This window comes from Channa argus, chromosome 1 (assembly GCF_033026475.1).
Source record: "Channa argus isolate prfri chromosome 1, Channa argus male v1.0, whole genome shotgun sequence".
NCBI classification, from domain to species: domain Eukaryota; kingdom Metazoa; phylum Chordata; class Actinopteri; order Anabantiformes; family Channidae; genus Channa; species Channa argus.
This window is the reverse complement of record NC_090197.1, coordinates 1706880-1728631: the sequence shown is the minus strand read 5'-3', so window position 1 is coordinate 1728631 and position 21752 is coordinate 1706880. Positions and strand designations below refer to the sequence as shown.

Genomic DNA, 21752 nt, shown 5'->3' with positions numbered 1-21752 from the left:
ACACTGTAAAAAAAAAACTGTTGTTTTTACGGAAAAAAACTGGCAGCTGTGGTTGCCAGAATAATTCTGTAAAAAAAACAGGATCACTGTTAACATCTTTACAGGAAAAAATGTATATTTTACAGTTTAAAACTGTTGAAATTCTACAAAAAATTTACATTTTAAATCTGTAAATATAACGGCTCCTATCTGCTGTGTTAGCATGACAATGGTGTAAAAACTACAGATTATTTCAGTTATATTTACATAGAGTTGTCGCTTATTTTACATTAAATCCCATTTTATTTTATTGAGAAATACCAAACACGCAACACAATTTAACTGTAAAATCCTCTTTATAAGGCTGTCTTTTAACTGAATTTTTCCGCAAATTTTAATCAAATGTTGTGTGGATTGTAGTGTCTTCTCCAGTATTAATGACAAGAGTTTTACAGAAAAAGCAACATCTAAATACTGTAATTTTTTACAAAATGTATTGAGCAGTTTAAAGGCATAAAATCCCGTTCTGAATAATTTTCAGTATCAATCTCAAAAACTAAAGACCACTAGGATCATTGCTCTGTCCAAAATAGTTTCTCTACATACATTACATGCAAGTTCGATCATTTTATTTAAAATGGATTGTCCTGTTATATTTGACTTGCAGAGGAAATCTTAATATAACCTAGGCAATACAGATCAAGCATGGAGGTATTGTACAAAAAGAAAAAAGAAATAAACTTGCCATTCCAAGAATTTATTCATCTCAAAACAGTTAACAATCATTTTCATTCAAGTTAATTCTCAGCATATGTATTTGTTTTTTAGATTTGTAAAGTACATATCACAAAGAATGTGATACATTTACAATCCTGCTTTTTGAACTGAAATACCAAAGTTGGGAAAAAAGTGGGGGAGGCTTTACTCAAAAAATGTCATAGGGACAAATACATTTTTAACTTTTGTTATTCCAACTCTTATTTTTCCTCCCTTAAGGATTGCATTTCCTTAACTAAAACATCTTTAAACAAGTCTTCAAAATGAAGAAGAGACATAAAAAAAAAAATTAAATACAACAATATTAAAACTCAGTAACAATGGAGTTAAAAATTTCTGTTTCTTGAGCTTGAAGAACTAAGCAGATAATGAGGTGAAACTAACCTCTAAACTCCATGTAGGGCATCATTATGTGCCATAAATTCTACTGAGTTCAGTCCATATTCAAACATCACGCCACTCATGGTCTGAAAGTTCTTGAATCAAGGTAAGCACTCTGGGGTTCACATGAAGACGGGATGTGCTGGTCTTCTCCACTTTAGTACCCTTCTCTGGGTTGATGGAAAAAAAACACCTTGGAAAAGAGAAGAAAAAGAAAAAATGTATTACTATTGATGGGAACCACACGCACCATAATTTTTTTTATTTTAGCTAATATTTTAGAGACACAAAACAGTGAAAGGTAAAATGACAAGTCCCCCAACAACAGGTCGGAGTAGCTACTTTAAGTTCAGTAATGTGAGTATGTTGGATAAAGCCCATCTAAAAGACACACCTCTGCAAAAACTCCAGGGTTGATGCCAGCTGTGATGGGTAATGGATGTTAAAGCAATAATAGCTCCCAAACATCATGCAAATGGCAGAAACCATGCAGGTTATATTGTCATGCACAATGTTTCGATCAACACTCAGCATAAAACGTCTTGAGGAAAAGCAGGATTGTCCTAAAAAGCAAAAGCTAGCAAATAAAAACACACAATTAAATAAAAATTACGATGGGACAATGTTCCTGAAATGTTTCATGAAACAATTTGGACTTAAACATTTTCAAAAAAAATTAAAAGTAAAGCATAGAGAAATGTAAGAAAAACAATGTTTACTTACCACACACAACAATGGTGGGAGTCAATTGAACTTGATCCATCTGTACTTCCCCAGCCAGGCATACGCCATCCACATAGCAGAACATGACTTCTTCCTTCTCATCAAAGTAGGACAGCAGGAGCAGCATTATCTCTTTAATATCCTCAGAGCAACCACTCATCTGTCCTCTCAGCACTTTAAACTTTGTTACATCCTGTAGAAACCTTTTGCTTTTGTTCACACAAACCGTATTCATGTAGTTCAGGAGTCGTTTCCCCTTCAAATCAACATTCCGTATGAACGTTTCTTTAAGTCCAATACCAGTGAGTTCCTTGAAGTGGACTGCCATGCCAAGTTCCTTGAACCAAAATGGCCACTCTTCCTGAAGGTGTTTTATATTTGTCCCCTGGTTGACCTGTTTACGCTGTGTGTAAAAAGTCAGTTTCATCAGACATTTGACCTCTTCCGCATTTGCATCTGCTTGCTGATCCATCTTCTTCAGTTTTTCTTTCTTTTCCTGCTGACTCTCTAGAGTCTCTCCACGGGGCAGGAATTTTAAATCCCAATTAATGCATCCATAAGTGTCTTGAATTGCGGCTCTTTGCTCCGGAGGGACTTCGTCTGTGTCAGAATCATCAGTGCGATGCCTTCGTTTTCTTATTTTTGGGGTCGTAGGCCGCCTCACATTCTCTATCCTATTTTGCATTTGCTTGACTAGAGAGTGATACCCTGGGCCAATCACATCTCCCTCTATAACATCTTGCAGAGAATTTGGATATTTAGCCACAATCTTTTTGGCTATTTCAGTAGTATTCCTTTTACTTATGCAAGAACTTACTTGCATCATCTCACGAACCAAAATCCGGACCATCTCCCTTCTCATTTTAGGGCTTGGTCTTTTCCCTCTCTCCAATGATTGCATCAGTTCTTCTGGGAACTTATCCCATGGTATCATAAAAGTATCCATCCAGTCTACACCTGGACTTTGGCTGCTGTTGGAAGAGGCTGAGGAAGAACTTCTGGGTGAAGGAGACTGCAAGGATGTTACAGGTACTGGCGAGGCATGGACAGATGAGCTAATAGTTTCAGGTGTCTGGCCTGCAAAACACACAGAAAAAGGTTTCAGTGACACATGTTAATATTTTTATATTTCTCAATCTTTTACAAAGACTATTTTGGCCATTGAATGCCTTCTGTACTGCAATACTTTGCTTACATTTCAGCTTCCAAGCAGCAAGGAATTTGCAAGCTTGAATTGGCCTCAATGCCGACAGCAAATCGGCTTCCTCAATAAATGAAAAATCATCATACGTCTCGACCCCAAGGGACTGTAAGGTTTCTTCAAGAATATCTTTCACTGCATCCGGGAGGTCAGGCATGACCTCAGTGATGGCGGTGCGTAGAAATGTTTGCTCCAAGTCAGTCATTTCTGGAATCAAAGAAGTATGACAGATTTTCAAGATTACAAATGAAAGAAGACAAAATAAATTAAGACATTTCTACAGATGACAGAAGCCTCTTCTTTTCACTTTTAATCTCTGTACATCTAGAGGAAGAAAAAAATAACTGCTGTCACTTTCTGTAAGTATATATGTGCAATACTACGGTTTCTCCACTACAAAAATCACATTTATTTTGATAACACACTGTGTTTCAGTGGAATGACTCGTTGGCTGTTAAGAACGTATGATGGTAATGGATAAAAATCTACCAAGTCATTAATGTTAAGACATTGCGTCCTTGTACTCTGTTTTGTCACCGAGTACAAATGGTATTCAGAATGATAGTCAGCTTTGTGTATATCCATTAGCAAGTAGACAGCTTCATCGTTTTTAATTAAAATAATAAGCAGCTCACCAAATTCCATGGACTCCTCATTTTTTGACACAAGGAAATCCCCCTTTTTATATAATGTGCCTTTATACTGTATTTCTGTGGAAACGCTAGTATTGTGTCCTGAAAAGTCAAACTCTCTTACTGCTTTTTTAATTGCATCACTGTAAAGGTTGGGGTAAAAGGTACAACTGTCTTTGACTTGCAGAAGCTGGCTGCATCCTGATCCAGCTAAAAGATATGCCTGAAACATCTGATGTCTTTCAGATAAAGTTGAGCAAAGGTTTTTAAAGTTTTTGAGATGTCTGGCACACCTCTTGAAGTAGCTGTGTTTACTTTCAAAACGCATCGTCCACAATCGAATCAAGGGACCAAATTTCAAAATTAGGGCCGGATAGTGGCGCAAGAAATGGTGTTTTGGTTTTAGTGGACTCTCAGGAAATAAATACTTCCTTGATTCCAAATATTCCTGGACTATAATTTCAAGATAAGCTACCTGTGCCACTGAAATCTTTTGTGCACAAATCATATCAACAATATCTTTAAGTTGGAGAGTTAACTGCCACACATCATCTTCTGGATTTTGCACTTTGTCACCAATTAATACAGGCAACAACCTTAACAAATTCCAATTTTGAACGGCCTGACCTGAAAGCTTGGATGCTTCAGAGTTGAGAGCACATGGCTTTGTGAGAGCATCAGATCCTTTGTACTTAAACTGCTTCATGCGCCGGTTCAAAAGCGAATATGTAAGCCATTTCTTTTTCTTAATAAAGTACTTCAGGTATAGTGCAACATCATAGGATAGGACACCTTCAAAAATGTCGTGACCTAAACAAGGTGGGAGGCCAGGCTGGCAAACATGGAATGATTTCAGAACATTGAAAACTGAGTTTACCTTTATGCCTTTGCTGTTCTGGACGTCTTTGATTTGTAGATCACCAACAGCAGAATTATAATTCTCAGGAGTACGCTGTGGGCCACATACATTTGGATCATCACTTTGAAATTCACTTCGTGTGATTTCACAGTATCTGCAAAAGTACTGAGAATTACTAAAGTTTTCAGTAAATCCACCGATGCTATGTGAACCCAAATTGTCACCAGCAATACAATACAGAGCCCCTTTGATTATTTCATCACCTATAGTTATCCCATTGTCCTCCAACTCTTTTAAATCTACCAACATCTCAGAGAAAATCTTAGCACTTCCAAATTGTTTTAGGTCATTCTCTCCACAAAGTAGTACAAGAGACATGTAATCAGTATTTGACCGCATATGAGTAGGTAAATTTGCCACAGAAAGATAGACTGCAACAACCTTGTGCTTCTTCTTAGCAGAGCCGAGGGGATTCACAATTTCAAAGGCATCCTGGTATAGAATTAGTTTTAGGCATCCTGGATTTTCTGTGAAGAACTTGTTGGTCTTAAAGTTTTGGCCATCACTAATGTCACAAAAATCCTCTGAGTCTGTTTCACAAAACTGTTGGGACAAATTCTTCCAGAATTCTGATTCTAATAAGCTTTTTAACGTTTCTCTCACTGGTATGTAGTAAGCAAACTTTTGCGTCATATTTTCATCTGTTCCTAACATGAATTTTTTAGGCCCAATGTATTTGAACATCTTTTTGAATGTCTGAGCTCTTATATATGTTGTTCTCAGCGGCCCCTGATGACAGACAGAGAAGAGATCTGAATCCTTTACACAATCAATAATTTTAGCAACAGCATCATCTGTTAGACCCATGTCATTTTTTAAAAGTAAATGTAGCTTAGTTAAAGTGTAATCCTGTCCCATCTCATGCAGATTTTGCATCTCTTCAACAATCGTCTGTATTGTTGAGGCTGGAAGAAGGTGCTGTCCTTGCAGTTTTAGATAAAACAAACATATATTCCTAAGAAAGGTCGCACTGAAATTCTCTGGCAAATCAGTGCTTTCATTTGTTGTTACATCATTTAAGCTCTGGGAAACATCTTCACATGTAGTGACAACAGAATTAGCTTCCTTGTAGATGTCACTTATGCTTTCTATAGAACATGCTTTATGCTTCCTGGACATATGTGCAGTGAATGAAGATTTCACGGTGAACGTATTTTTACAACCTGCTACTGGACACGACACAACTCGTCCCTCCACTATATGCTCCTTTAAGTGGGATATCAGTTCTTTCACTGTTTGAAATTGGTGCGCACACAGCGAAAATGCACATTTGAAATCTGTAACAACTGCTTTAGCAGTACCAGAGGGAGCAGGCACATTGTGAACTCGATAGAAATGAGCTTTAAAAGCTGCGTAAGAACAAAATGTCCGCTTGCAGTCTGTGCCGACACATGTGAAAAAACAATGGGGTTCGGTCCTATGAACTCTACAATGCAGCACATAACCCCTCAAAGTCTGTAGTGTTTTGTTGCAAAAACGGCAGATAATTTTACTCATTTTTAATCAAACTACCACTAACAACCGTCCGTTTTCACCCTAGAACATTTTCACCCTCAAATAATGTTGCCAAAAAAAACAGTCCAAGTTCATGCGTCCACTAATTAGACAGACCCAGTCAGTGAGCCTTATTCTAAACTACAAAATAAACCCTCGCTCAAAACCATAGCTAGCATTTTGCTGAAATAAGGTCATTTATTTCAAGCTTAAAGAAAATAAATTTTTAGCTTACCAGACAATGCTATAGCTCGTGATTCTCCACGTCCTCCCGTACAGACAAATCCATGCAGCGACAGACTGAGCGCGCACTTCGCCCATAGATCGCTGCTCCCGCGATAATCAAATAGTCCAATGAGAGAACGGAAAAACACGCTGCTGCTCTGTGATTTGACGAGACTAGCTCAACTTGAGACGAGAATGTTTATTTTTGCGGGAATGTCACAAAATTGAAAACGATTACTGTTACATTTAAAATAGCCATAATCACTTAACTTAAGAAAATTTTAATTTTATCATGAAAAATGTAAAACAAATTAACAGCTACTGTATAGAACATAAGCATAACATTGTCACCTTAAACATTTTATGATCAGTTTGTTGTTAAGTCATGAAAATTATCTCAGTGTTTCAGAACATCCATTAAATTGAAATATCTCATTATAATGGCATAAGCTGCTTTTCTTATTATAAAAAAATAATTTTATGTTTTTTGGATATACAGTTTTTCTTGTTATTGGTACTAATTTATTCTGTTGTTATGAGCCAAAAATTAACAGCATATGTCACTTAATCATAAGCATAACACACTTTACTGTATATCAACATTTTTACTTTAGGTTGCAGTGTCAGCATAGATTTCCCATTTTTTGTCACATAGTCTTTTTCTTCACTGAGACATTTCACATTAACTAATTGTAAATGTTACTGGGTTCAGATTAATGTAAGGGGAGGCATATCTTTGGGTAGCACAGCGGTGAAATCTTTAGCACTGTTGCCTCACAGCTAGAAGGCCTTTGGTCTAAAGCCACAGCCAGCTGTATCCTCCAGGTATCTCAGTTTCCTCCCCGAGTTCAAAGGTATGCACATTAGATTAATTGGTGATTCTAAATTGCCCGTAGGATTTAATGTGAGTGTGAATGGTTGTACGTCTATCTGTGTAGGCCTTGAGACAGACTGGAGACCTGTTCAGGGTGTACCCTGCCTCTTGTCCAATGATAGCTAAGATAGGCATCACTAAAGGACACTTCATGAGTCCCACCATTTGATGTCACGACAGAGACTTTATATACACACAAAACTGTGTTATGGTTAGAAAAAACAACCTTAGGGTAAGGTTATGCTAAGAAACAATACTGGCTAAGTTTAAGCAGTAAAACTTCAGGGTATGGTTTAGTTAAATGGCCGTTTGAGGGGAATCGAAACACTGACCCTGTGGTCGTGGACGGCTGCCTTACAAACTGAGCTATAGCTGCTACAGATTGCATACAACCGAAACACTACATACAGTGACAAGTCAAACACATACTTTCTAACTATAATAACATGTTTTATGTTGGTTGGTTTAAATCTTATCTATCTGATAGATTTCAATTTGTCCATGTTAATGATGAATCCTCCATGTACACAAAGGTTAGCTATGGAGTTCCACAAGGCTCTGTGTTAGGACCAATACTTTTTACTTTATATATCTCTTTTAGGCAACATTATTAGAAAAACACTCCATAAATTTCCACTGCTATGCTGATGATGCCCAGCTATATTTATCTATGGAACCAGATGAAAATAATCAGCTAATACAGCTTCATGCCTATAAGACATAAAGGCCTGGATGTCCCACAATTCTTTACTTCTAAACTCAGACAAAACTGAAGTCATAGTATTTGGGCCTAAAACCTCAGAAATATGCTGTTCAACCATATTGTTACTCTAGATGGCATAAGTCTGGCCTCCAGTACTACTGCAAGGAACCTTGGAGTTATTTTTGACCAGGATTTGTCTTTTACCTCACATATAAAACAAATCTCAAGAACAGCCTTCTTCCACCTATGGAACATTGCCAAAATTAGGAGCATCCTGTCTCAAAGTGATGCCGAAAAACTGGTCAATGCATTTGTTACTTCTGGGTTGGACTACTGTAATTCCCTACTTTCAGGATGCCCCAGTAACTCCTTAAAGAGCCTGCAATTAATCCAAAATGCTGCAGCAAGAGTGCTGACTGGAACTAGCAAGAGATCATATTTCACCTTCACTAGCTTCTCTTCATTGGCTTCCCATTAAATTTAGAATAAAATTTAAAACCCTGCTTCTTACATATAAAGCTCTGAATGGACCTCATAGCACCATGGGGGTGGCTGTAGCTCAGTTGGTAAGGCAATTGACCATGGACCACAGGGTCAGTGTTTCAATCCCCGCTCCAAGTCGAAGTGTCCTTGGGCAAGACACTGAACCCCAAGTGGTGGGGTCAGGTGAGCACCTTGCATGGCAGCCACTGCCATTGGTGTGTGTGTGTGAATGGGAAGCTATATTGTAAAGCGCTTTGGATAAAAGCACTATATAAGCGACTATTTACCATTTACCATATCGTCCCAGTAGACCACTTTGATCCCACAATGCAGGCCTACTTGTTGTTCCCAGAATTTCCAAAGGTAGAATGGGAGACAGAGCCTTTAGCTATCAACCTCCTCTCCTGTGGAACCAGCTCCCAGTTCTGATTTGGGGCTCAAAACCTTCCTCTTTGATAAAGCTTATAGTTAGTTATAGTTATGCTGCTATAGGCTTAGACTGCTGGGGGACCCACCCCCCAATGCACTTAGCTTCTTTCCTCCTCTTGTCCCTCTCTCCTCTCACTCTACAATTGTCACTACTGTATGACATTAACTTTGTGTGTTTTCTCCCATAGTTGTCTTTGTCCTTCTCTGTCCCCCTATCTCTGTGCCTCTTTGCAGGTGTCCCCGGGCTTTGAAGTTGTGTGTTTTCCAGCGTGCAGCTACTGGCTAACCAGTAGACTGACTACCAACCTGCCTAATGTTTTGTTGTTGCTTTTTGTTGCTCTATTCTCTTTCCACTCACCCCAACCAGTCAAGGCAGATGGCCGCTCACCCTGAGCCTGCTTCTGCTGGAGGTTTCTTCCGTTAAAGGGAGTTTTTCCTCTCCACTGTTGCCAAGGGCTTGCTCAAGGGGGAGTTGTTGGGTTCTCTCTGTACATCTTTATAGTCTTGACTTTATCCTGTAAAGTGCCTTGAGATGACTTTGTTGTGAATTGGCGCTATATAAATACAGGTGAACTGAATTATGTTGTCTACCGGTCATCATTAAAACGCACAACATCAAACACTGGAGTTGGATTATGGTCTACTGTGGGACTGTTCTTTGTCCTGTTAGATTTAGAGAAGGAAATCACAGTACGTAGAGGAAATCCACACATGCACACAGAAAGGCCATGGTTTGCCTGGGATGCGAACCTGCAACCTTCTAGCTGTGAGGCGGCAGAACCAACCACTCCACCACCGTGCTGCCCATTGTAACCAACGAGACACTTAAATGTTTCAAAATGTATTAGTTCCAATTACTTATGCAATCCAATCTATTTACATAATTCTACTGTAATTTTTCACATTCTTAACTGTAAAGTATAGCACATGATTTTGTATAATGTAATGCAGTTTCTTTCTGTAAAAAAAAGGACAAAAATCTTTATATTAACACCATCTTGTTGTATTTTTAACTGTATTGTATTGATTTTTATATTACAGTTTTTATGTGTTTAGGGTACAGTATTCTGTCAAATATACAATAATATATGATTATTTTAACATATATTTACCTTAGAATTAACAGCTGTGTTTGGTTCACCACTTTACACAATTTTACTGTAAATTAAACAAGGCATTAGTGTTTTTCGATTTACATTTTTTTGATGTCATGATTTTACAGCAATTTACTGTTAATTTCACAGACATTTCTTACAGTGTAGGTCCTCGAAGATCGTTAAAGTCTATTGTTGGTCTTTCTGGAAGGTTCCTGAAGGAAACAGCGGTACAGCATCTGCTAGTGTATCGTCTCCCTCGTTTCTACTCCTTTTAGCACTGGGTAGCACGTGGCTATGTTGAAGGTTTGCTGTTTTTTAAAAAGACAAATTTCAGATTACCAACAATCCTACTAGTGACACAACATTAATACTCTGATAAAAGAATATTATTTATTTAAGATATATAAACGCCGTTTCTATATACATCTCTATGAACTACAACATTCCTGAATTCATACAATGGGACGTGTGTGAGAAGCGGGACGCGTCTCTCTTCAGCTTCTTCAGCTAGAGACATAAAAACAACACAGTATATGAAAAAAAGAGAAAATAACCAACCAAGCTCTAATAAGTTGAGCGTTGTAGCGACTGGGTTGTACACACCTGTAGTGATAATACGAGCAAGTGCCTCGTCCGCTACGTATCCGCACTGACTGAAGGAGGCATTTAGTAAAAGCGCTTATAACACATTTATATATTTCTTAATATAGTTTTTAATTAGTTAAAGAAAATCTATACATCCTTTCTAAATATATATCTAAGTAATACATTGTAAAATAGATTATAAAAACACTCACCTGTAATATTTGCCATTTTTTCCAGAGGCTTTTGATATTGTAAGGAGAAAAAATATTAGCTGCAGTAGCGGCGATAGCACGTGATGATAATAATCACTGAGGGCGACTTTTTTTACAATTCAGCAGCAAAAACAGCAGCAGTAGCGGCAGCGATCACAAAGATAATAACGGGGCTACTTCTTAAAACTATATATATATATATATATTTTTTTGTCCTTTAAGCTTATCCCGTGAGTTCAGTGTCGCCACAACGGATCATTGTCCGCATGTTGATTTGGAAAATCTTTTCGCCGGATGCCCTTCCTGACACAACCCTCCCCAGTTTCTACCGGGCTTGGACCGGCACTGCACACTGGTGTCATAGAACTATGAACCAACACGAGAACAAATCTCTCCCAGCGCAATGGCAGCTGACACACGCACACGCGCACACACACACACACGCACACACACACACACACATTCCTGTATGGGTGGGGAAGTGAGGAAAACGTGCTATGGAACAATACTTGGAGACACATGTAAGATCTTCTTCTTTTCCTTTCGGCTGCTCCCTTTCAGGTGTCGCCACAGCAAATCATGTGCCTCCATCTAACTCTATCCTCTGCATCCTCTTCACTCACACCAACTAACTTCATGTCCTCTCTCACTACATCCATAAATCTCCTCTTTGGTCTTCCTCTAGACCTCCTGCCTGGCAGCTCCAACCTCAGCATCCTTCTACCGATATATTCACAGTTTCTCCTCTGAACGTGTCCAAACCACCTCAATCTGGCCTCTCTGACTTTATCTCCAAAACATCTAACATGAGCTGTCCCTCTGATGTACTCATTCCTGATCCTGTCCATCCTCGTCACTCCCAAAGAGAACCTCAACATCTTAAGCTCTGCTACCTCCAGCTCTGCCTCCTGTCTTTTCTTCAGTGCCACTGTCTCTAAGCCGAACAACATCTCTGGTCTCACCACCGTCTTGAACACCTTTCCTTTCATTCTCGCTGATACTCTTTTATCACACAACACACCTGACACTTTTCTCCACCCGTTCCAACCTGCCTGCACTCGCCTCTTCACCTCTTTTCCACACTCACCGTTGCTCTGAACCGTTGACCCTAAGTACTTAAAGTCCTGCACCTTCTTCACCTCTGCTCCCTGTAACCTCACCGTTCCACCTGGGTCCCTCTCATTGACACACATGTATTCTGTCTTGCTGCGGCTAAGCTTCATTCCTCTGTTTTCCAGAGCAGACCTCCACCTCTCTAGATTTTCCTCCACCTGCTCCCTGCTCTCACTACAAATAACAATGTCATCTGCAAACATCATAGTCCAGGGAGATTCTTGTCTAACCTCATCTGTCAGTCTGTCCATCACCAGAGCAAACAAGAAGGGGCTCAAAGCCGATCCTTGATGCAGACCCACCTCCACCTTGAACTCCTCTGTCACACCTACAGCACACCTCACCACTGTCTTACAGCTCTCATACATGTCCTGCACCACTCTAACATACTTCTCTGCCACTCCAGACGTCCTCATACAATACCACAGCTCCTCTCTCTGCACCCTGTCATACGCTTTTTCTAAATCTACGAAGACACAATGCAACTCCCTATGACCCTCTCTGTACTTCTCCATCAGCATCCTCAAAGCAAATACTGCATCTGTTGGACTCTTTCTAGGCATGAAACCATATTGCTGCTCACAAATACTCACCTCTGCCCTTAGCCGAGCTTCCACTACTCTTTCCCACAACTTCATTGTGTGACTCATCAGCTTTATTCCTCTGTAGTTGCCACAGCTCTGCACATCTCCCTTGTTCTTAAAAATTGGTACCAGTACACTTTTCCTCCAGTCCTCAGCATCCTCTCACTCTCCAAGATCTTGTTAAACAAACTAGTCAAAAACTCTACTGCCACCTCTCCTAGACACTTCCATACCTCCACAGGTATGTCATCAGGACCAACTGCCTTTCCGCTCTTCATCCTCTTCAATGTCCTCCTCACTTCACTCTTACTAATCTTTGCTACTTCCTGCTCCACACCAGTCACCTCTTCTACTCTTCGTTCCCTTTCATTTTCCTCGTTCATCAACTCTTCAAAGTTCTCCTTCCATCTTCCCATCACACTCCTAGCACCTGTCAATACATTTCCACAACACAACATTCTTCCTTTTCAACTTCCACCACTTTATCATCTGCTCTGCCTTTATCCTCTTCATCTTCCTCACCACCATAGTCACTTTACACACCACCATCCTGTGTTGTCTGGCTACACTCTCCCCTACCAATACTTTACAGTCACTGATCTCTTTCAGATTACAACGTCTACACAAGATGTAGTCTACCTGAGTGCTTCTCCCTCCGCTCTTGTACGTCACCCTATATTCCTGCCTCTTCTGAAAGAAAGTGTTTACTACAGCCATTTCCATCCTCTTTGCAAAGTCAACCACCATCTGACCTTCTGCGTTCCTGTCCTGAACACCAAACCTGCCCATAACTGTCTCATCACCTCTGTTCCCTTCACCTACATGCCCATTGAAATCTGCACCAATCACCACTCTCTCACCTCTGGGGATGCTCTGCATCACTTCATCTAACTCACTCCAGAATTTCTCCTTCTCTTCTAACTCACATCCTACCTGTGGGGCATAACCACTCACAACATTGAACATCACCCCTTCAACTTCCAGCTTCAGACTCATCAACCTGTCTGATACTCTTTTCACCTCTAGAACATTCCTCACAAAATCCTCTTTCAATATAACTCCAACTCCATTTCTCTTCCTATCTGACCCATGGTAAAACAACTTAAACCCTGCTCCTAAGCTTCTAGCCTTGCTACCTTTCCACCTGGTCTCCTGGACACACAGTATGTCCACCTTCCTTCTCTGCATCATGTCGATCAACTCCCTAGCCTTCCCTGTCATAGTACCAACATTCAAAGTCCCTACTGTCAGTCCTACATTCTTAGCTTCCCTCTTCTCTCTCTGCCTACGAACACACCTTCCTCCTCTTCTTCTTCGTCTTCGACCAACAGTAGTCCAATTTCCACCGGTACCCTGTAGGTCAACAGCACCGGTGGCGGTCGTTGTTAACCCGGGCCCCGACCGATCCGGTATGGAAGTCTTTGTCACGATTCGCATGTTTGGTTTGGCATATGTTTTACGTCGGATGCCCTTCCTGCCACAACCCTCTGCATTTATCCAGACTTGGGACTGGCACAAGAAGACACTGGCTTGTGCCCCCTTGCGGTTGCATTAGACACATGTAAGATATATTTCCTTAAACTGACCTTAAACCAGATTCCACCTCAGCTTCTTCAAAAATCACAGGGTTAAATTTAGCATTCAACCACTGACGTGAGGACCATGTCCCATCAGACTCATACTAGACTGTAGCTAGATTATTTTCAAACCCTAACCCTCTTTACATTACAGTAGATTTATACTAAAACATAGTTGTAACACAACATATTTAAATTTAGCCGATTTCATAAAATATCAGTTTTTGGATCATAGAAAAGTAAAATGCTTACAAACGATTGCTGTGACCATCAATTAACAACTTTACCAAAAAAACATCAAATAAAACCACAAGAAGTCAAAAACATCAAAATAGTTTTTATTTGTTCCATTTTAATAGAGACTGTTGACAGAGACTCTCCGAGAAGATGATGAGGGTGGATCCCCCCTTTAAATGCAAGCAGCCTTTCTGCTGAGTCTAACAATAGTATTGTTGGGTTCTAATAACCACAACAGCGCTGATTACACCAGGAAGTACAGTTCTACAACAGTGAAATAAACACAGAAGTCGACTTTGTCTTTTACTTGCTGCAAGGGGAGCCGGCGGGTCTCAGTGACAGTTGCACTCACCCGAACACAGCCACTCCAAAGAGTATCCCCTTGCAAGCTCTTTTTATTGTAAACAGGACAGAACAGAGAAGGGTATGCCTTCACGTGATTGGACATTTCATGCATACATTACTTTTCTTTAAGTCAAACCATCTGGTTACTGAACAACCAGATATTCTCACCCAAGAAGGAATGTGGACACAGGATTTATGTCCTGCTCTACAGGTCCTAAACTAGAAGATTTACAGAACAGGATGCACATCCTGCTCTGTCCCAAGGCTAAACTAGTTAAGAAGGAATGTAGCATAGAATATATACATTATACCAAGTTGACCATGTGAGTCCTGTGACCTACCACTCTTCACATAATGATAACAACACAAAGAATATAATATAGAATATAATAGAAAATATAACAAACTCCAACACAGTCAAATTAGTGTTAAATTCATTCAGAGGAGTTTTTATGTTGACGATGGACTGGTGAATGTTACTTCTGATGCTGAGGCAATCCAACTCATTAAGGAAGCTAGAGAACTTTGCAGCACAGTCAAGCTGAGACTACATAAGTTTGTTTCCAACAGCAAGGATGTATTACAAGCATTACCAAAGGAAGAGTGTGCTGATAGTATCAAAACCCTGGATATGGCTTTGGGAGGACCACTCTTTGAGACAGCCCTTGGTATTCAGTGGTGCGTATTCTCTGATGACTTCCAATTTAGAATTACTGTCAAAGAACAGCCACTAACTAGAAGAGGTGTGCTGTCGACAGTAGCTTCCATCTATGACCCTTTGGGATTCCTAGCACCCTTTGTCCTACGGGGAAAGCAAATCTTGCAGCAACTGTGTCAATGGATGTCATGGCTACAAGACCTTCAAAATTTGTCTAAAGTAAGGATAAGAAGATGCTATTTACCATTAAACTTCACTGATGTCAGGCAATATGAGCTTCACCATTTCTCAGACGCGAGTGCCACAGGTTATGGGGAAGGTACGTGTTGCTCCTACTAAGATAACCACAATACCACGGCTTGAGCTTTCTGCTGCAGTGGTAGCAGCAGGGACAAGTGTTGTTCTTAGAGATGAGCTTGAAATAAATGGTCTTCAAGAACATTTTTGGACTGATTCAAGAGTAGTTCTTGGATATATAAATAATGATGCAAGACGCTTTCATGTGTTTGTGGCAAACAGAGTCCAAAGAATCAAGTCCAGTACAGACCCTCAGCAATGGCATTTTGTGCAGTCTGAAGATAATCCTGCAGACCATGCTTCCAGAGGTCTAACTGCAGAACAACTAGTTGCTTCAAACTGGTTCACTGGCCCAGGCTTTCTATGGGAAAAAGAGCTACCCATAGGTGCAGTGGTGGAAGAGGTCAACACCAGTGTAAAGGTAGATAGGACACTGTTAGACCGCATGACAAAGTTTTCTGACTGGAATAGAGCCGTCAAGGCTATTGCTCGTCTTAAGTGCTTTGCTCAGCAAATTAAAGGACTTAAACCAAAACTAAATGAAACCACAAGTGTTGAGGAAAGGCAAGAAGCAGAACTTTACATCATAAAACTAGTCCAAAGAGAAACATTTAACAGTGAAATCAAAGGTTTAGAAAAAAGCAAGGAAATAAGATCAAAGGACAAAGTCAATAAGCTACACAAATTAAATCCTTTGGTGGACGAGCATGGTGTGTTTCGAGTAGGTGGACGTTTGACAAGAGCTAGCTTTCACCCATATGTCAAACATCCTGTCATTTTGCCAAAGGCAAAGTGTCTTCTTTACTTATTAAGCATTACCATGAGAAGGTACATCATCAGGGAAGAGACATGACTGTAAATGAACTGCGATCCAATGGTATATGGATCATAGGATGTAGCAGTGCAGTTGCTTCACACATTTATAAATGCACAAGGTGCAGAAAGTACAGAAGGACTGCACAGGAGCCAAAGATGGCAGACTTACCTGAAGAAAGAGTGGAAATGACACCTCCATTCACGTACTGTGGCATAGATTGCTTCGGACCATTCTATGTGAAGGAAGGGAGGAAAGAACTGAAAAGATATGGTCTTCTTTTTACGTGCATGTGCTCCAGAGCCATACATGTTGAAATGTTGGACGATCTTACAACAGATGCCTTTATCAATGCATTGCGTGCATTTATTGCAATACGTGGAAATGTAAGACAGCTAAGAAGTGATCAAGGCACTAACTTTGTAGACGCAAAGAGAGAGTTCATGAATGCAATGAAGGACCTGAATCAAGAACAACTTAAAACATATGGATGTGAGTTTATCACAAACATCCCATCATCCAGTAAAATGGGAGGCGTATGGGAGAGACAGATAAGGACAATTAGAAGTGTTCTCACAGCAATTCTGGATCAGTCTGCTAAAAGACTTGACAGTGCCTCACTCAGAACCTTTCTGTATGAAGTAATGCGTATTATAAATAGCAGACCTCTAACAACAGAGCATTTGAATGACCCCACAAGTCTCGAACCTCTCACACCAAATCATATTCTTTTGATGAAGTCTGGAGTAATATTGCCCCCTCGTGGTCGGTTTGTAAGTCAGGAACTTTACCTACATAAGAGGTGGCGCCGGGTGCAGTTCTTGGCAAATGAATTTTGGAGCAGGTGGAAGAAGGAGTATCTCCTTAATCTTCAGCAAAGACAAAGATGGCAAAGGGACAGAAGAAACACAAAGGTTAATGACATTCTCCTCCTTAAAGAAGATAGTTCTCCACGAACTCAGTGGAAGCTGGCAAGGGTGACAGAAGTGTATCCTAGTAGTGATGGAACGGTTAGGAAAGTAAAACTATTGATCAGTGACTCCAGCTTGAATAGTGAAGGAAAGCGTACTTCTAAGCCAGTGTATCTAGATAGAGCTGTGCACAAGACTATTCTACTGCTTGAAGCAGAATAAATGTTATGATTGCTCTCAAGTATATAGTATTCACTCATTGTCTTAGCTTAGGTAAGAGTGATAAAGTTCATTTGTTAAGTGAAATCACAATAATGTGATTTGGTGGGAGTTTAAATGCCATAAATATTATTTATGTAATTTTTCTATGTCGTTTACATATTATTTAAATGTTTGTGTGATTTATTTAATTGTTTTAGGTAGGAACTATAGGTCTTCTCTTTGTTGCACACGGACACTTTTTTAAGACAAGTGCTCGGTAAAGAAGAACATGTGGAGCGGTAATTTAAAGAGCTGAAGTTATGGTGTCTTACGTGATGTGTTGAGTTTCTTAAGTTGTTTTTTGTTTTGTTATATTTATTTGAATTCATTCTCTCCTGGATGTGCAGCCAGTGAGGTTTGTGTAATAAGTTTGCATCATACTTTACATTTTATTTAGGTATTTGATGTTTATGTTATCCACTTCGTGTCCACAAACGTGATTTGTCTATGTGATATTTTATATGTTTCATAGTTCGACGGTGGATAAACCTAAAGCAAGAGCAACAATTGCTAATTAAGAAGGAATAAATCCATCAGTTGCAAAGAGCTTTGGTGTTGTGTCTTTCCTGGAAGGAGTGATAGTTGTATCTCACCTTCTTGGAAAAATCTGGTTGGGCGTAAATATCTGAAGACATATTGAGACGAGTGAGACAGATGGACAGTAGCTTAACGTCACTGACTGTTACTGATGATCGATTACTGTGCTGTAGTAAAACTTTAAAGTCTTCTGGTGTAACATAAACTACTAACTGCAGTAAATATAAATATAGTAACTGATGCTGCTGTCAGGGTTTCAACCTTCTCTCTGGCTCAGAGAAGACTGAGGAAGTAGCAGCAAGAAAACCAACACATTCACAGCTTTTTTTTCATTTGACTGTTGGATAAAAATAACTTGTTCTGCAACTGCAGTTTGTCATTTTACTTCTATCACACTGTTGTTCAGTGTTTGGCTTTATGAGACCATCTAAAACTAGAAACACCTGGCTGAGAAACTGAAACCAGTTGTTCTTTAATTTTTATTTCCAATGTATCACTGTCACATTTTAAAGGTTTTCTGTTGGGCACCTTTGCCTCACAGCGAGAAGATTGTGGCCTTGACCTTTTGTTGTTGTCATGGTTACAACAAAAAACAGACCTACAACCATCTTAGCTTCTGTACAAAGTCTATGTGGTTACATGTTGGCACAAAGCACCAAAAACATCAGTGCTGGGCTTTAGGGAAAGATCCTGATGTGGGTTAAAATACCAAAGTAAAAACATTTTCTGTTCCAACGTATTTCGATGTTTCCTTTTATCAGATGACTGGAAGGTAGATCGTCACCTAAAAAACCACAGTGATGAGCCCACAAAAACTGATAAGGCCCAATTGAACAATGTGAGAACAGTCTGATCAGCTGCTGTAGAGGTGGCAAACATGCACAAACTTAATAATTAAGGAAAACTGCAAGTGCTTCCATCCATCTGTTATCTAAACTAAAGGTTGCTGAGTAAAAGTATGACGTCCAATTCTTTTATAGAAATTACAAGTATATTCTAATAACTTGCAAGGATGTAAATTTAACCTTAACCCAACATGATCATAATTTCACCTGTTACACAAGTGTATTTAGAAAGTTGTATTAAAATGAAAATGAAAACATTCTCTCAGCTCTGTTTATTTTGTCTTTCTCCTGCCATTGTCCATCTGTCCACCAGATGTCCTCAGACCTCCCTGCAGTCACTTGACGCCCCTCTCAGATCCACCTGTTTCCCATTCACCACTGACTCCACCCACTTACACACCTGTTCCCACTTCCCTCATCAGCCCCTTCATATATACATCACATGTCACTGTGGTTCAGTTTGTCCTTGTGCTGTGGACTCTTCTTCTTACAACCTGCTTCTTGTTTCTTTTAGGAAATTCTGAACCTGCTGTTTTAATTTTTACCTTCCTGCAAGATGAAAACATTTAGCTAAATATATATAATCTTAAAGCGTACATTTATTTTTTCATTCCATCCAACTGTGCTCTAAAGAATAACTAATATATCATAATCTTAATAAAAATGTGACACATTACACATTTTAATAAATCACTTTCTGAAAAAGGTGTTGTTTCCATGGACGGGCAATTTATCGCAGGTGGTAAATTTTTCATCTTGCTTCCTTATTGTTCATCAACTGACAGAATATTATTATATATGGCATCAAATGTCAGTTTAAATCTGTGATGCAATGATCTCTGCAATCCTAGTTGAGCCAGTTACCAGTTCAGATTCAGGAAGCAGACACTACTTTTAATTTGTGTGTGTGTGTGTGTGTGTGTGTGTGTGTGTGTGTGTGTGTACATATGTATTGAGATTGAGGCCTTCAGTTTGTTCACATCATCTAACAAGTAATTTAAAACCAACGTACAGCTTTTTGTGATCCACCAGTAATAAACAGTTGATTATTCATCACTGTATGATCTACTTGTTACAGTAAGTCAGACCTTGACCCAAAAGCAGAATCAGCAGACACACACAATTGGATGACTGGGAGACAGGCCAGTACAAGGAGAAAACAAAGTAAAACCCTTGGAGAGGGGTAGAAAGTACAACAAAACACTCCTCAGAGTACGAGGGGTAAAGTTAAACACAGGGTACTATATGAAAAGTAAAATAAACAGACAGAGCTTAAACAGTTCAGGTCTGAGTACTTGCAGAGGAAAGAGGATAAACTAGACCCTGCACAGAGGGAGGAAGGGTTAGAACAATCGGCAAAGCACAAAACACACAGGCCTTGACTTTATATCAAAGGCTTTAGAATAAGTAATAAGTACAGCAACAGAATATAGTCCATCATCTTTACAGTGAACAATATCATTAAAAATTTAAAGCTGTAGTTGTAGGAATATGTCTTTAGCTAGAATTAGAAAAGACTTAATTATCATTTATAAAACATTTTCCTTTTTTATTCTGCTAAGGCTGAGATTTGATAAAAAGGTCTATAATTGCTTAGCTAAGATTGATCACCTGATTATAATCAATTCAAACAAAAACAGTCCTCAAAGTAAGAATTTAATTTTGTAGTATAGAAAAAACAGTAAATAATGATCAATAAATAAAAATTTACTGTTTTCAAAACCAAAAAGTCCAGTTCTTTCAAATTGAATTAAAAACATTCTTAAATTTTTCAATTTAGTTAAACTTACAGCTGCATTGTTTCTTAGTGTAATTTAGTGTAGTCAGAACCAGATCTACTGCGACTGAAAAGATCACAGACTCCAGACTAACAGTTTGTAGGTGTATAAATCAGGAGTTTAAGAGCTTCACCAGGTTTCTGAAGGTACCAGTGGAGGTAACTAGTATTAACACTGGATTTATATCTGATAGAGACAGACTGTCCTGGAACAACAGACTGAGATCCATGAGACTGAGTTACTGTGATTTGAAAGATAGCATTCAATTACAAAAAGAGGGGGCAGCATAGCGGTGGAGTGATTAGCACAACCACAACACAGGTACAAAGGTCCCTGGTTCAAATCGATCTGCCAGTTGTAGCTATTCCGTCCATGTTCTTCCAGGTCTTCTGCTTTCCTCCCACAGTCCAAAGACATGTCTGTTAGGTTAATTGGTGACTCTAAATTGCTTGCAGTTGTGAATGTGAGGGTGAATGGTTGTCTATGTAGGTCTCTCCATGTTAACCCTGGGATTGACTGGAGACCTGTACAGGGTGGAACCTGCCTCTCACCCAATGACAGCTGGGATAGACTCCAGTGCTCCGCGACCATGAACAGCATAAGTAGTTAAAGATAAGAAGTGAATGGATAAGAAATATAGGAAAATTTTAATATATAGTACGATGTCATTGACATACGTTCTGATATTTTAGAAAGTTGTGGATTGACATGTAGAACAGATTGTCCGCTCCCCCGATTTTACTTCATAATGGCCTTTGATGCAGAGCCCAAGTTACTCTGAAGCCTCGTATTAAAAATGTACATAGTGGAGAAACATGTTACATTTTTTACCAATTGCTTACATACGTTTTCAAAACTAAGGGTCCATTTTTTGTATGCAATTGAAAACTGAGTCAAAGGCTGAGAAATAGCTTATGGTTTTGGAGATTTGCCATGTAGTTTTGCACTTTGAGTGAGAGGTTTCAAAAATCGTGTGACATGAAAACATTTTGTCTGTAAGCAGTTGGTAAAAACTGTAAGAGACACAGTGACTGATGTGTAGAGACTTGAACCATCAACTGGTGTTTGTGTACATTCAGTG

General features: G+C 39.3%; 1 protein-coding gene across 2 annotated transcripts; it reads right to left on the bottom strand.

Annotated features, from left to right (window-relative positions):
- Nucleotides 1-194: 194 nt before the first annotated feature.
- LOC137099434 (uncharacterized) lies at nt 195-7082 on the bottom strand. 2 transcript variants are annotated; one of them, XM_067476277.1, is made up of 6 exons: nt 6342-7082; nt 4571-4706; nt 3056-3268; nt 1861-2937; nt 1532-1700; nt 195-1330 (listed from the first exon to the last, which is right to left on the bottom strand). In XM_067476277.1, the coding sequence occupies exons 3-6, from the start codon at nt 3264-3266 to the stop codon at nt 1201-1203; spliced, it is 1587 nt and encodes a 528-aa protein (XP_067332378.1). In that variant the 5' UTR covers nt 3267-3268; nt 4571-4706; nt 6342-7082; the 3' UTR covers nt 195-1200. The 2 variants fall into 2 exon arrangements, with proteins under 2 accessions (XP_067332378.1, XP_067332386.1); XM_067476285.1 differs by lacking the exon at nt 1532-1700 and having other exon boundaries at nt 6342-7077.
- Nucleotides 7083-21752: the final 14670 nt, after the last annotated feature.